Source organism: Vicugna pacos, chromosome 9 (assembly GCF_048564905.1).
Source record: "Vicugna pacos chromosome 9, VicPac4, whole genome shotgun sequence".
Lineage (NCBI taxonomy): Eukaryota > Metazoa > Chordata > Mammalia > Artiodactyla > Camelidae > Vicugna > Vicugna pacos.
Window position 1 is genome coordinate 5,415,877 of NC_132995.1, and position 14,450 is coordinate 5,430,326.

Consider the following 14,450-nt stretch of genomic DNA (forward strand, 5'->3'; position numbering starts at 1 on the left):
CGCCCATGCTGGGGGCTCCAGAGACACATTTTTCATCACAATTATGACAAATAAATTTTCAAGGGGAGCCAGCATCCTTGGAGAGTTCTGTGATCGCTCTTCTCTGTAGGTCAGAAAGTACAGTAGGAAGAGAGGCTACTGAATGGGAAATCTAAGTGCAATGGAGATAATTGGGTCCTGTGGTGTTAGGGGGCCAAGTGGTAGCACCTAATCACCAAGACACGTGGATGTGGTTGCTGCACTAGACATCAGAGTCAAAGCAGTAACCGGAATCATCTGATCACATGGTCACAGAGACTCAAGCATTGGCTAGTTGATCATGGCACCTGTAGCAGAGAAACAGATGGGCAACATGAACTTCTTTGTTGACCCGTATAAGCAGAAGTATTGTAGGACACATGGACAGAAGTCTGACTTGAATCATAAAACAGAGACGCACAGCTCCCTAGTCAGCTCCCAGGCTTGAGTCCATTGACAGACCCAGAACCCCTTGAATGAAGGGGAGGCTGAATCCCCATGAGGACAGACTCAACTACACTACCAAAACAATTATATACTGTTAATTTCTCTTCCAGCCTTCCCCCAAAGGGACCTACAACCTTTTGCTAGGGTCACAGTTTATTGGGATAAGGGAGATAATCAGAGTTTGGAAGGATTCATGGACCCTTGATCTGAAGTGACAATAATACCAGGAGACCCCAAAGTCACTGTGGTCTGCCAGTCAGAGCAGAGGTTTATGGAGGACAGGTGATCAATGGAGTTTTGGCTCAGGTCTGTCTCACAGTGGATCCAACATGTCTTTGAACCTAGTCTATAATTATTTCCCCAGTTCTGAAATGCATGATTGGAATAGACAGACTCAGAAACTAGCAGAATCGCCGCATTAGCTCCCTGACTTAAAGATGAGAGCTATTGCAGTATGAAAGGCCACACCTAAACCAGTGGAGCTGTCTCTACCTAGGAGAATAGTGAAACAAAAGCAATACTGCATTCCTGGAGAGACCAGAGTTTAGTGCTGCTCTCAAGAATTTGACAGTGGTAGAACGCATGCCTCACATGCAGAAGGTCATGGGTTCAATCCCCATTAATTACTTCTAATCATCATCATCATCATCATCATCATCATCATCATCATCTAATTACCTCCCCCCCAAAGAAAACAAAATGTAATTTTAAAAAAATTTAATGTAAAAGTTGTTTAAAAAAAAGAATTTGAAAGATGTAGGGGTGGTGATTATCATCAGATATCTAGATCTACCCTGGAGAATGTGGATTTAGCTGAGCTTCCATGTCCAAATCTGTATGAGTGTGTGTATGTGTGTGTGTGCGTGTGTCTGTCTGTGTGTCTGTCTGTGTGCATGCCCTTAACTTAATTGGCCATATTTGAATACACACATAGGAACATCTGTGCTGATTCTGTTTTTTTTTTTACCTTGGTGCTTTAGAGTTTTATTTTTAACGTTTTTTTTTTAACATTTTTTATTGATTTATAATCATTTTACAATGTTGTGTCAAATTCCAGTGTTCAGCACAATTTTTCAGTCATTCATGGACATATACACACTCATTGTCACATTTTTTCCTCTGTGATTTATCATAACATTTTGTGTATATTTCCCTGTGCTATACAGTGTAATCTTGTTTATCTATTCTACAATTTTGAAATCCCAGTCTATCCCTTCCCACCCTCTACCCCCCTGGTAACCACAAGTCTGTATTCTCTGTCCATGAGTCTATTTCTGTCCTGTATTTATGCTTTGTTTTTGTTTGTGCTGATTCTTGAAGCTGTAACCCATGCACATGAATTTCAGCTGCAGGTGCATTTTATACATGTACCTAAGTTCGGAAGCCCAGCTGTTCATATACGTATGTCCATGACCTTGTGTGACCACATCTGTGTCCTTGTATGACACTGAGTTTGACTAAGCCATCCAGATTCTGAGACCAAGACTATGCGTCATACATACTGAGTGGCCACATCTGTTTGATGTCTGTGACAGATCAGTGACCTTGAATGTCTGGTTCCAAACGTACACCTGTCAATCCCTATACACGTCTTCTCCAAGTCTAATCACAAGGACTTCTTTCCCTCCACTGGTACCCTCTTTTTCTCTGTCCCGGTTTCTAGGGAAAATAGGCAGCAGTTATAAAAAAAAAAAAAAAAGAGCGAGCGAGCGAGAAGACAGAGCTTAAGACAATACAGCAGGGACTTCTGGAGAAACCGGGGGTAACACGCAAGTGAAGATTATGCCCTCAGTTTCCTCCTCTATTCCATTCCCCACCTGCCGCGGTGGGTCATTCTAATCTCAGAACTGACCTTTTCCCTGCGTGCTCACTTCGGGGTAATGCTAGAAGCAGTGCGCCCTGCACCCTAAGAGCTTGAGCTCACGGTATGAGCTGCTCACAGCCAGGGCTGGGGGCGTGGCCTCGGATCCTTGAGCAGGGCTGGGCAGGGGGCGTGGCCTCGGCTCTGTGAGTGGGAGCAGATTGGGGCGTGGCCTCAGCTCCGTGGGCGGAGCTGGACGGGGGCGTGGTTTTGCTGATTATTCTGTGAGCAGGTCAAGGCTGGGGCTGTGAAATTAAGAAGTTAAATTTCTACTCAGGAGGGGGCAGGTGACCCAGCCATAGAGATCTGGTCATGGAGGGAATCATTTGAATCCAGACAAGAGGTCCTAAAGACTAGGGCAGAGGGTAGAGTCTCCTATGATGGAGACTTATTCAGCCCTGGGTCCGAATCCCAGCTCAGCCTCTCAGGCAGTAAGTGAGTGAGATCAGGCCAGCTGTCTTTGAGTCCTGACTCCTCATCCTCGGAGTAAAGGATGGGGATGTAATTGGAGGTAAGTTTGGGATTGAGGGTGAGGCTGGGTTGGCAATGGGGATGGAGATGCGGATGCGGTTGCCAAGGAGCTGACCTGCCCTTTGGTCTAAGATGCAGGGGATACCTGCAGGGCCTTGTGTCCATGGGAGAGCCCCGCTGTGGGAAACCCCACGTGCCAAAAAATCTGCACAAACCTGAGACCATTCACTGATTGGATCCAAAAACTCCTGCACACCAATTGAACAAATCCGAGTACCAAGGTGTCTCCAGCCTCTTCCCTCCCTGCTGCCATCAAGATCCACCTTCTTCCTCAGTCAGAATTCCAGAGAAGTCCTTCCCTCAAAGCTTGCTCCCTCAGACCCAAGAGTCCCCGCCCCCACACCGTCCTCCTCAGACCCAGAAGCAAACTTCCGACAAACAAACGCACATTGGCGCCACCTAGCGGCAAGACTCTCCCAGGACAAGAAGAAAAGAGGATCCCTCCTGTTACCAGCACAGCACAAAAAATAAAGTCTCAGAGAAAAACCAGGCTGTACGTGGGGTCTTCCCCCTGCTCAGTGACACAGTCTCAAGCTGGGGTCTCACACATGTTTCCTTTCCCTGGGTCTCAAGTTTCCTTATTTGTAAAGCGGAGGTCTTGATAAAGGGGTTTCAGAGAAAGGTGCCAAAACAGAGATGGAGAACCTTCGCTTCTTCAAGTCCTGATCTGCCTCTGCCCAACTGTGTCCTCTGTGAAAGACCCCACAATCACACCCACCCCAGGACTCTATTCTGGGGAAAACAGAGCTGATGATGGCCTTGGATCACTCAGCACAGATTTCAGGCACAAATGCTTCAAAACACTCCTACGAGGCAGAAGCAATTACTATTCTCATCCTACAGATGAGGAAACTGAGGCACAGAAAGGTCAAGTGACTTGCCTAAAGACACACATTATGTGCTGGAGGAAGGATTCGAACCCAGGCCACTCCTAGGCACTGGCCACTGATGTCCTAAACAGTCAGCCCCAATCATGCAGCCCCTTCCTATAGAGGCAATGGATTTTCTGAAACAGAGAGGGACCATGCTTGTAATAGGTCCCATCTTTAACTGGGTGATCTGAGGTCAGTACCTCCTGCTCCCTGTGCTTCCTCATTAGTTAAACAAGTGACAACAGACTCTAGACAATATCTCAGGGCCCTATATGGTCCTGAGACACTGAAAAACAAATTTAAATTCCCAGAGCTTTGGGTCATCTTAGTGATGATCTCCAGTCTCCAGAAAACAGAATCCAGATTTCAAGCCTCAGGACGCAGAATCAAGACTGCAAGATCCAGAATAAAGACTCTAATCTCCCAGTCTCTAAAGTCGTACTCCACAGCAAGATTTTAGGAATCTCAGAATCATGGAAGCCAGGCCCCTATCTCCCAGTCTAGTCTGTTAAATGCACAATGCAGATTTGAAACTCCAGACTTCACATTCTAAAGTCAATCCATAAAACCTCAGGGTCTAGACCCAGACTCTAGAATCCAGGTTCCAAAACTTAAAATTCATAATCTATCATCCATATTCCAGGCCCCAGGACTTCAAGTCCTAGATTTCAGACACCAGACTCCAGATTCTTAGTCTGGACTCTAAATTCAGAGGCCCTGAATCTAGAATCCAGGCCTAAGACCTGTCACTCAAAGGCTAGACTCCAGGATCCAAATTCCAGACCTAAGCTCTAGAAGTCAGATTCCAAAATCCACACTCTACACCTCAGATTATGAGTGCCCAATTCTAGACCCCCAAACTCAGAACTCAGAATTGGAGACCCAGAATCAACAGTGCAGAGCCCAATATCCAGAACCAGAGATCTGGATCCAGAACTCAGAACCAGCAATCAAGATCAAGAATCCAAGATCCAGAATCCAAAATTGGGAGGTCCAGACTCCAAGATCCAGAGTTGGGTATCCAGATCCAGACGCCGCTGTCCAGAAACCAGAATCAGAGATCCAGAACTGAAGAATCCAGGTTCAGATCCAGAATCCAAGTTTCAGAATCCTACTCCAGCCACAAGAAGGATGACTCTAGAATCCAGTTTCTATACTCCAGACCCAAAAATCTAGGTTACACGCTGCAGACTCCTGGCTCTGTATTTTGATCTCCTCCAATTTCCTGCTCTTGCGCTACTTCCTCCTCCCCCTTAATGAACTGTCCCTGGTAGGAAAACTCCTCCTCGTAGACTCAGACAAAAGCTTCAGCCTAATAAATGCTCATTAGGCCTCGTCCCCCACCCTACTGGCCACCTGGGCGTCCCTGTAAACCCAGCTCCCAGCCACCTCCCACCCCACCCTACCCTCATCCCCCAAAACCCGGGTGGGGCTGGGAGCTTATAAATTCAGGCATTCAGCTGCCTGCTCCCTTTCTTCTGGCATCCAGGCTTCCCCAGATGCTGCTGGAGGATCTGGAGGGGGTGAGGTATTTGAGATGGGGAGGTGTGGGGCGGGGGTGGTGGGTTGGAGTGAGGAGAGACACAGGTCTGCCCTAGTCCAGGGGAGACATGGGATGCACTGGTTCCAGGAAGCAGCCATGGATCTCCCTGAGGGAGCTGAGTGTCAAGGGCACCCGTGTAGGTCCGTATGGCCTTTACTGAGGCCCCAAGTTGAACTTGAACCAAGAAAATGTCTTGGGGATGCAAGAAGGAGTTGTAGTTTGGAGGTGGGGAGGGGACAGAGTGAATCAGGAGGACGTCTTCGAAAGCACTTGTGCCAGAGCCAAGAATGAGGCCAGGAGTTATCATGAGTGCAGGTCAGCTCAGCACAACCTCCCCGAGGTCGCCTGTGTGCCAGGCCCCTGGCTGGACAGCAGTTGAGACATAGAGAGGACCTGACCTGAGTGTATCAGGGTCTCCCAGACCAGGTTGAGGCTGGCCTCAGAGGACAAATAGGTATTTGGAAGATATGGGGAAGAAGGACTTTAACTCATTCCTAAAGCTTGCCGAGGACAGAACCCTACACTGGTCACTGACCTGGGGAGGTCAGAAAAGGCCTCAAGGAAGAAGTGAACTTTGAAGGGAATGGCATATCTGGGAGGAGGAACAGCCTGAGCAAAAACGTGGAAGCATGATACTGTGGGAAAGAAAAATAGAAGAATTGGTCGTGCCTAGAAAGGGCAAGGTCATGAGAGATCCGGCTAGAGGGACTGGAAAGGGAGAAGCCACTCGTGTCCTCGAAAGTGAGGCTTGAGGGGGGCTGGGACTTTATCCTGGGGGTGCTGGAGATCTTCCAGGGCTGTGAGCGGGAAAGGGATCTGGTCAACTCCAGGTGTAGAAAGACCCTGTGGGGCCATGAAGTGGGGCAGGGTGGTGTAGGGGGTGGCGGGGACTGGAGTGGAGGGACGGACTTAGTGAGGAGGACCCAAGAGGCCCGACTGGAGGCTGGGATAGGGTGTGGGGAAAGAATGTATCATGAGTTAAAGCCTTGGGGCAAGTGGATGATGTTGGGGTCCAGCTGGCTGTGGGGGCACCTGAGAGTCTGTCCCAGTGCCTGGAGGAACAGCAGACCCTTGGGGGATGGGGAACCCAAGAGGAAGAGCAGGTTGGCGTGGGGAACAAGGATGGTGAAACCTTTAAGAGCAGGTGGGATGAGTTTGTGTCTGAAGGGATCCAGGAAGGGGCAGGAGGGTCCAGCCTCACACCAGTTCACTCTCTCCCCTCCCTAGACTTCAGCAGAGCCCTGGTCCCTCCTTCACAATGTGGCGTCTCCTCATCTTCTCCTTCCTGCTGATGCCTGCAGGTGAGGTGGACCTAGGTTAGGTCCAGGTCTGTGGGAGTGTGGTGCCGCCTAATCGCCCCAGCTTATCTGGGCCCTGCAATCTGCCAGCCCCTCCCTCACCCCCAACTCAGCCATCTGCTGATGTCCCTGAGTCCTTACCCTACCCCAAGAGCTGTCAGGGACCTGGGGCTGCTCTAGAGTCCCCATGACAAATGAACATGGCCCTGGGGTGACACAGACTTGAGTTCAAGTTCTGGGGCTGCCCTTTTCCTTGCTGTGTGACCTTGAGGAAATTACTTCACCTATCTGGGCTTCTCTAGAAGACAGCACCTACCTGCAACAACAATGATGAGGTTTCAATAGCACAAGAGGTAGGTACAGCTTATGCTAAGTATTAAACAAATGTTGGGAGGCTCCAGAACACAGGCTCTGGGTTCGAATCCCACCTCTGCCACTTTCTAGTTACTTAGCGTCTCTGTGACTCAGACTCCTTAACTGTACCATGGAGATAAGAACAGATGCTCCCTCACAGGGTGGTTGCGAGGATTAAATGTGGTCCTGGCTCCAGCTAGCGCCCTGGGAAGGTATGTCAGCACTGCCGAGCGCTTGGTACACGCCAGGCACAGCCCTCAGGCCTGAGGGATGCTCCACTGACCCTCTGTGGGTGCTCTCTATCGCCCTCATTTGACAGTAGAGGGGGGATGTGACTCAGAGAGGGGCAGCCACTAGGTCAAGGTGACCCCAGGTGGCAGGAGAGAGCCAGATCACATTCAGCCACCACGCATGGAGAAATTAGTTGTAACCTGATGCCTCTACCCTGGAGAAGTTGAAGGTGGACTTTTATTAACCACCACCCCCATGACTCTCACTCCTGGGGGCCCCTCTGACCCCCCCTCCCCCCCGCTACTGCTGCCAGCCTCCCCTCGGGCTGTCTCAGTGCCCTCTCCTCCGTGCCTCCCTCCTGCCCACTGCACACATCTCGGGCCTCCGCCCTCCTCCAGCTTGGACTGGCCAGGTGCGGCCTCGGAGCCCAGCTGTTCAGCCTGCACCCTCTGTCCTTCTCCGTAGGTCGACCCCACCCTTCCCTCGTTAAGCCCCTTGTCCACCACATCCGCGTTTGCCCTGCCTTGCCAGGGCCCTTGGCCCAGTTCCTAACCCTGGCGGGTCTTTGGGGTGGCCATGCAAATCCTGCCACAGTGTGGGTGTCTGTGTGCCTGGCTGTGACCTTGAGGGGACATATCCACATTGCCCGGTGTAGGGGGTCACGGTCCTGTGATCGTGACACATCCCCGTTGATGTCCTTGTGCATGGTGCCGTGTGGGTGGGGCGAGGGTGTGTGTAAGGCCCTGTGTGTCCACATACAGCCTACATGTATGAACCAAGTCCCCCTCCGTGAAACTCGAGGAGCGACCTTGAACACCAAGTGACTGACTCGGAGGCCGATCTAGAAATGGATAACTCTATCCTGCTCTCGCTGCCCGTGTCTCCAGCAACGTGTCTTTGACCTTGAATGCCACTTCTGTGTCCGATGTTTTTTCCCTGGGTCGGATCTAGTGGGTCCACATCTGAGCTCTGGCCCTCTGGGTCGGTTCTACAACTTTGAATTCCCACAAAGTGGCTTGGGGATGAATCACAGTTTTAACTTTGGCTCTCTTTATCTGGCTCTTCCCCTAAGTCTGGCTTACTTTGGCTCAATCTATATTTACAACCTGAACATCCACACATATGTCTATGTAAATCAGTCTGTGTGTCCTCTGTTTAAAACAACTAATATTTATTAAGCAATTACAATGTGCCGGGCATCACGCTTGCTTTCTCTCTCCTATTTAGTTCGTACAACCATCCCATTTTACAGATGAGGATATAGAGGCACAGAGAGGTCAGTTTGCTCAAAGTCCCACAGATAAGATGTTTGGATTCACAGACTTTTACTCTGTCACATCAGATTTAACCACTACACTACAGATTCATGTCAGTGAACAAGGCTTTGGGGGCCTGAGTGCATATCAGTGTGCCTCCCTGGGTACCCTTCTCAAGAGCCCCATCTTGTTGTTCCGACTGCATGTGCCAGAGTGTGACCCAGTACACGCAGATCTACACTGGAGGCTGTAAATTTAGGTCTGAGCTTCCATGTCCAAATCTGCGTCTGTGCCTGTGTGTGCCCGTGTGCACTGTCCATATTCACACACACACGTGAACGTCTGTGCTGTGATTCCTGAAGCTGCAACCCATGTGCACGCAGGTTGTCTGTATCAGTTTCTAAGTCAGAAGACTGGTTGAGCCTGTATGTTTGCCCGTGACCTTGTGTGGCCTCATCTGTGTCCTTGTCAGACACGCTGCGTTTGGCTGAGATGTCCAGACTCTGGAGCCAAGACCGTGTGTCATACATATTGAGTGGCCACATCTTTTTGATGTCTGTGACAGCTCGGTGACCTTGAAGGGCTGGTTCCAAGTGACCACCTGTCTGGGCCTATATCCACTGCGCTTGTCTTCACTCCCCATCACAGAGGACATCTTGCCCTCTGGTCCTTTCCCTGTCCTCTCTCTCCCGGAGTCTTGTAGCAGATGGGTGGGGGCCAAGGGTAGGGCGACAGTGCTGGAGAAAACCAACAGCAGCTGTAAAAGCTAGAGAGAAGGCAGCGCTTAAAAATCAGCAGCAAGGACATCTTAAGAAGCCCGGGGAAGGCATGGGTGGAAAATATGTGGCAAGGGCAGGGTGCAAGGAAGGTGCAGAATGCAAGGAAAAGGACTCTGTCCTCAGGGGTCTTCCTCTATCCCCTCTCCCAGCGGCCCAGGACGACAGTGACAAAGTGCGGAGGAGTGAGGAGTGTGCGCCCCACTCGCAGCCATGGCAAGTGGCCCTCTTCGAGCGGGGGCGCTTTAACTGCGGTGCTTCCCTCCTCTCCCCACGCTGGGTGCTGTCTGCAGCCCACTGTCAAACGCGGTACGAAGGAGGGGCTCGGGGTACGCAGTGGGCATAGCGGGCAGGGCTTAAGGGATCTGAAAATCTCTGATTCTGGGGAAGAAAGAGCCGGAGCCTGGGAACTGAATTCCAGGAGTGTGCATAACTTTGACACCTCGGCGAGGGGGTGGGGGGTCTGGAAGTATGGCGGGCGTCAGAGCCTTGGGGAAAGGGTCATGGGATTTCCAGATTCCCAAAGAGTCAGGGGACCCCAGGTCGCCTGCTCTTTGATCTTTCTGTCTGCCCCTCATTCCACTTGCGGGTAATCACCTGCCCGCCCAGCTCCATGAGAGTGCGCTTGGGCGAGCACAATCTACGCAAGCGCGATGGCCCAGAGCAACTGCGGACTGTTTCTCGCATCATCCCGCATCCGCAATACGAAGCGCGAAGCCACCGCCATGATGTGATGTTGCTGCGTCTAACCCGGCCCGCGCGCCTCTCCGCCCAAGTGCGCCCGATCCCGCTGCCCACGCGCTGTCCCCAACCTGGCGAGGCCTGCGTGGTGTCAGGCTGGGGCCTGGTGCCTGACAAAGAGCCTGGGGCCGCAGGGAGCCCAGTGTCACAAGGTGCGTGAAAGGATGGGACTGGATGATGTCAGGCCTCAAGGACCCTATTCTCCAGGGCTCTTGGACAGAGGGGACAGGGCCTGAAAATGTATGGATTCACTTCAAGTCTCCTGTCCTCCCCAGTGAGCCTGCCAGACACCTTGCATTGTGCCAATATCAGCATTCTCTCGACCACATCTTGTAACAAGGACTACCCAGGGCACCTGATGAGCACCATGGTGTGTGCTGGCGCGGAGAGTGGAGGCACCGACTCCTGCGAGGTCAGAGCTGAGAAGGAGTCGTGGAAGGAGGTGGAAAGGAGGGGGACACATTTGGGAGCTGGGATGGGGCTGGGTTTTGCTTGCTTTGGACCAGAGAAGATGCTAAGGTTTGGAGATGGAGAAAGAAAGGCAGTAAGAGTGGGGGTGAGGTTGGAGTTGGGGTTCAAGAGGGTTATAGTGTTGTGTTGTGTTGTGTTTGGGCTGGATGATGTGGAGCTGAGAATGAGTTTGGTTTGATTTCAGATAGGACATATGTCAGGGCTGAATTGGGGGTGGGGTAACTTTTGCTTGGGATGCAAAAGACATGCTGATGGGGCTGGGTTGTGTTGGAAGTGCGGATGAGGTTAGATTCTGAATGGGAAAGATGTAGGGGTTGGGTTGGGTTGCGGTTGCAGGGGGTGGGATTGGACATGGGTTGGCTGAGTTGTAATGGACAGTGTTGGGTCGAGGTTGGGTTGGATTGGTTTGGGTTGAGTGGAATTGGGGTGGGTTTGAATGGGGTAGGGCTGGATTGGGTTTTGACCGAGATTCTGAATGGTGATTAGGATGGGGACGGGGCACTGGATCCAGAACATTCCCATTCAGGCTTCCCCTTCTCCCCACAGGGTGATTCCGGAGGACCTCTGGTCTGTGGAGGCATCCTGCAGGGCATTGTGTCCTGGGGTGATGTCCCCTGTGACACTACCACCAAGCCTGGTGTCTATACCAAAGTCTGCAGCTACTTGGAGTGGATGAAGGAAACCATGTCGAGGAACTAACTATTCTGACATACTGCCTGAGTCTCAGAAGCCCACATGGCTGGCCAGCAGTCCCAACCTGACCTGGGACAGAACTGGGCCACCTGCCAATAGCCTATCCAAGGCCCAGAGGTTAGCCAAGGACCTGCCCATCTGAGACCAGAGCTGGTGCTCAAGGTCACCTGTTTGATACCAAGATAACAGAGAGCACTGATGCAAATTTCTCTGTAGGAGTTTCTGTGACTTTCTTTCAGGATTGAAGGGAAATGGGAGCCAGAGACTGGGTGGGGAGCCCAGAGCCTCTGTACACTGTCCTTTTTCACCCACTCCTCTGATCCCTAGGTGAGAAGAAATGACTTGAAGCAGGGCTCTGTTCACTCAACACTCGGACCAACACCTAGGGCCTAGGATCTTGAACAAAAGACCCAACCTCTATCAGCCTGGGTTTCCCCATCTCATATTGCTTACCCCATAGGGCTGTGGGGACGACTAAATGAGATGATGCATAATGAACTGATTCAATAGTGCGTGGCCCTGGGAAAAGGACTCTCTGACCTCCGGTGAAAGGATGCAGCACACACTAGGTGATCAAGGGTGACTCCATGTTCTTAATCTACAAGTTCTGGGCTTCCTGGTAACTGTGGCAAAAGGCAAAAACTCTCCTTTCCTTAGTCAAGTTTCTGAAACACAGCAGAGGTTGGGACACTGTGAGCTGCTTTGATTTTACTGAAGAGCCAGAGAATGTGCTGGAAGCCTATGGGTTTACCATTGAGGCTGCAGGAATCTAGTTCCTGATTCTCTTCAGAGACCCCCAAAAACATGACTTTCAAGGTCACTGAGTGTTGAAGTACATGAACCTAGCTCCTGAGATCTAAATATTTTAGGGGGGTAGGGTGGATTGGAATTTGTAGAGAGGATTTCATGACCGTGGGGAGCCAGTAGCCCAGGATCTCTGGGACTTTGGAGGCTATAACCTTGAGCATCCAGATTTGGAGAACGAAGGGGTGGGTAAGGGGACCCCAACATTGTCTGGGGGGACATTGGATTTTGAAATGATAAGGAATGTACTCTGGCGTCCATTGAAATTTCATATTCCTGCATCTGGGGGCGCTAGGATTTAGTGAGGGGGACCTAAGATTTTACTGTGAAAGGAACAATGGATTTGAAGACCCAGATCCTGAGTCTGGGAGTGCACCAATTAGCATTCTGAAAGCCAAGGCTTAGATTTCAGGGGGCGCTGGAAGCTGAGAAGCTGACATCTTGGTTTCAATTGGTGCAGAGAGAAAGGAATCAGAGCTCCACTGGTATTTGAAGGTACGCTGGGTCTTGGGTGCATAGCCTTACTTGGGGTTCAGGTACATGGGGCTTTGGATCAGAGGTCAGCAGTTCCTCCACCATCGTGTTTTCCTGTTTCTGCTTCCATTCACCCCACCTCCACCTCCTTTCACTGGCTCTGTCCCTAAGAGCAAGGCCCCAGGAGCTCCAGGCCCTGCCCTGTCTGGCTTCAGGCCCCAGGAAGGCTTCCAGTGTGACTGAGGGCTTACAGGACAACAGCTGCTCACTCTCCCGCCCTTTCCAAGGCTCTGCAGGTGGGAGGGGGTTGCCCAGCCCCCAGGAAACAGGGGCAGGGCCTTGGCCAGCCTCTGGGTGCCAGCAGGGCAGGGGAGGGATCCTGGGGGGGATGAGGGCTTTAAAAAGCTCCCCAGGGAGGTTCCCCAGCTCCAAGCTCACCACCTGTCTGCGCCTGGACACCGCTGTCACCATGTGGTTCCTGATTCTGTGCCTTGCCCTGTCCCTGGCAGGGACTGGTGAGACAGTGGGGAAGATGTGGAAGCGGGGGGTTGGGCCCCGATTCTTATGCTGCTCTCATCCCTCCCACCTGGAACCCCAGCCTGCACCCCTCCAACCCACAGCCCAGCCCAGACCAGGATATGGGGCTCTTTCTTATCTCTCCCGGCCCCACCCTAAAGTCCAACCCAGCCTCTCCTTGTCACCTTACTCGCAGTCCTACTCTCATACTGGGTCCCTGCTCCTTCCCAGGAACAATCAGAATTTTCTCTTCCCCACTTAGATCCCTGTGCCCACCCACTTTACCAAAGGGGCAGATCCTGAGCCATCTGTCTCTCTCGTCCAGGAGACCACCCCCAATCCCACCAGCCTCTGGGACCCTGACCACCCTCTTCCTCTGCCCTAGCTCTCTATGGCCTAATGGTGTGGCTCTTGGGTCCCCAAATCCTGCCACACCCTGGTGATTTTCACCATCCAGCTATCAACTCTCAACGAGGTCCCCCAGCCCTAGCATCTGGTCCCCATCAATCCTCCCTGGACCCCCAATTCCACCAGATACCAGTGCTTCTTCAAAAACAGAGTTTCTGGTCTGTGATCAGGTGGCCCCCTCATCCTGGTATGGGGGTTCTATGAATGTCTCTTCCTTCCCTCTTTGTCCTTGAAGCCCCATTTCATACCTTCAGCCTGTGCCCCCAGGAAAAGTACCCAGAACCCAAAACCACATGCTCCTTTCCTTGCAGAATTTCCATCTTTCCCCAGACTCCAGCCCTTCTCCAACTGAATCCCTCCCGCACAGCTCTGGCTTTCTGGGAATCCGCCCCCATCAGGATTCCAACAAATACCTTCCCAGCCCTGCTGTCCTGCCCGTATCCCATGTGATTTGTGATTCTAAAAACCCCACATCAGGTGCGTTGTCTCTGTGTTCTCACAGCTGCTTGGCCCCTGCTGTGCCTCCTCCTCCACTCTTGTCCTGGCTCTGCTCCCAGGGAACCCCAGATCCTTCCTGGAGACTCAGACCTTGGACCCCATCCCCATGAGAATCATCTGATCCCGGAATGACAATCATTCCACTCTCCCTCCTTCTGAGGTCTGTTCCAGTCTGACCCCCACCCAGTCCCAGGACCCTCACTCCTCTTAGAATGTCATTCCTGGATCACAGGACCCCTTCCCAGTCTAATCTTTTCATTCACTTTTTGACCTGGAACCCCCAATTCTCCCAACTCTCCCAGTCCCAATCCAAGGACCCCAAATCCCCCCCAAATGCTCTTCTTTGTTTCTCTCACCCAATTCCCCAGATCTGTGTCCCTTCCAGAACCCAAAAGCCCAACCCAAGCTCTAACCATTTCCTCAGCCTGAGATCCCCTTAATCCTACAAATCCTTCCCCGCCCAGCCTCTGAGCCCATCTCTGGGGGCCCTTATCCTTGGTTTCTCCTCAGAACCCATAGCCTCCTGTCCCCCAGTCCAAGAACCCAAATCACCTGACGTTTATACCAGGTGCTGCCTTGCTGCCCCCATCCCTGGGGTTAGCTCTGCTCTCAGCATACAGTCCCCACACCCAGGACCAGCCACCCGCCCACACTCCCA

General features: G+C 51.8%; 3 protein-coding genes across 4 annotated transcripts in view; 2 read left to right on the forward strand and 1 right to left on the reverse strand.

The window, feature by feature from the left end:
- LOC116282197 (uncharacterized) overlaps positions 1–14,450 on the reverse strand; it is a 26,225-nt gene continuing 11,775 nt past the window's right edge. Inside the window, exon 4 of the mRNA XM_072968632.1 lies at positions 1–326. Coding sequence (XP_072824733.1) covers positions 310–326 — 17 coding nt within the window. The 3' untranslated portion in view covers positions 1–309. The remainder of the gene's footprint in view (positions 327–14,450) is intronic.
- KLK15 (kallikrein related peptidase 15) lies at positions 5,177–11,301 on the forward strand. 2 transcript variants are annotated; one of them, XM_072968612.1, is made up of 6 exons: positions 5,177–5,257; positions 6,500–6,573; positions 9,340–9,496; positions 9,797–10,080; positions 10,204–10,340; positions 10,946–11,301. In XM_072968612.1, exons 1-6 carry the CDS (start codon positions 5,229–5,231, stop codon positions 11,096–11,098), a joined length of 834 nt encoding a protein of 277 aa, XP_072824713.1. In that variant the 5' UTR covers positions 5,177–5,228; the 3' UTR covers positions 11,099–11,301. The 2 variants fall into 2 exon arrangements, with proteins under 2 accessions (XP_072824713.1, XP_006208484.1); XM_006208422.4 differs by having other exon boundaries at positions 5,180–5,252.
- Positions 12,759–14,450, forward strand: part of KLK1 (kallikrein 1) — a 4,621-nt gene continuing 2,929 nt past the window's right edge. Inside the window, exon 1 of the mRNA XM_006208420.4 lies at positions 12,759–12,885. Coding sequence (XP_006208482.2) covers positions 12,759–12,885 — 127 coding nt within the window. The remainder of the gene's footprint in view (positions 12,886–14,450) is intronic.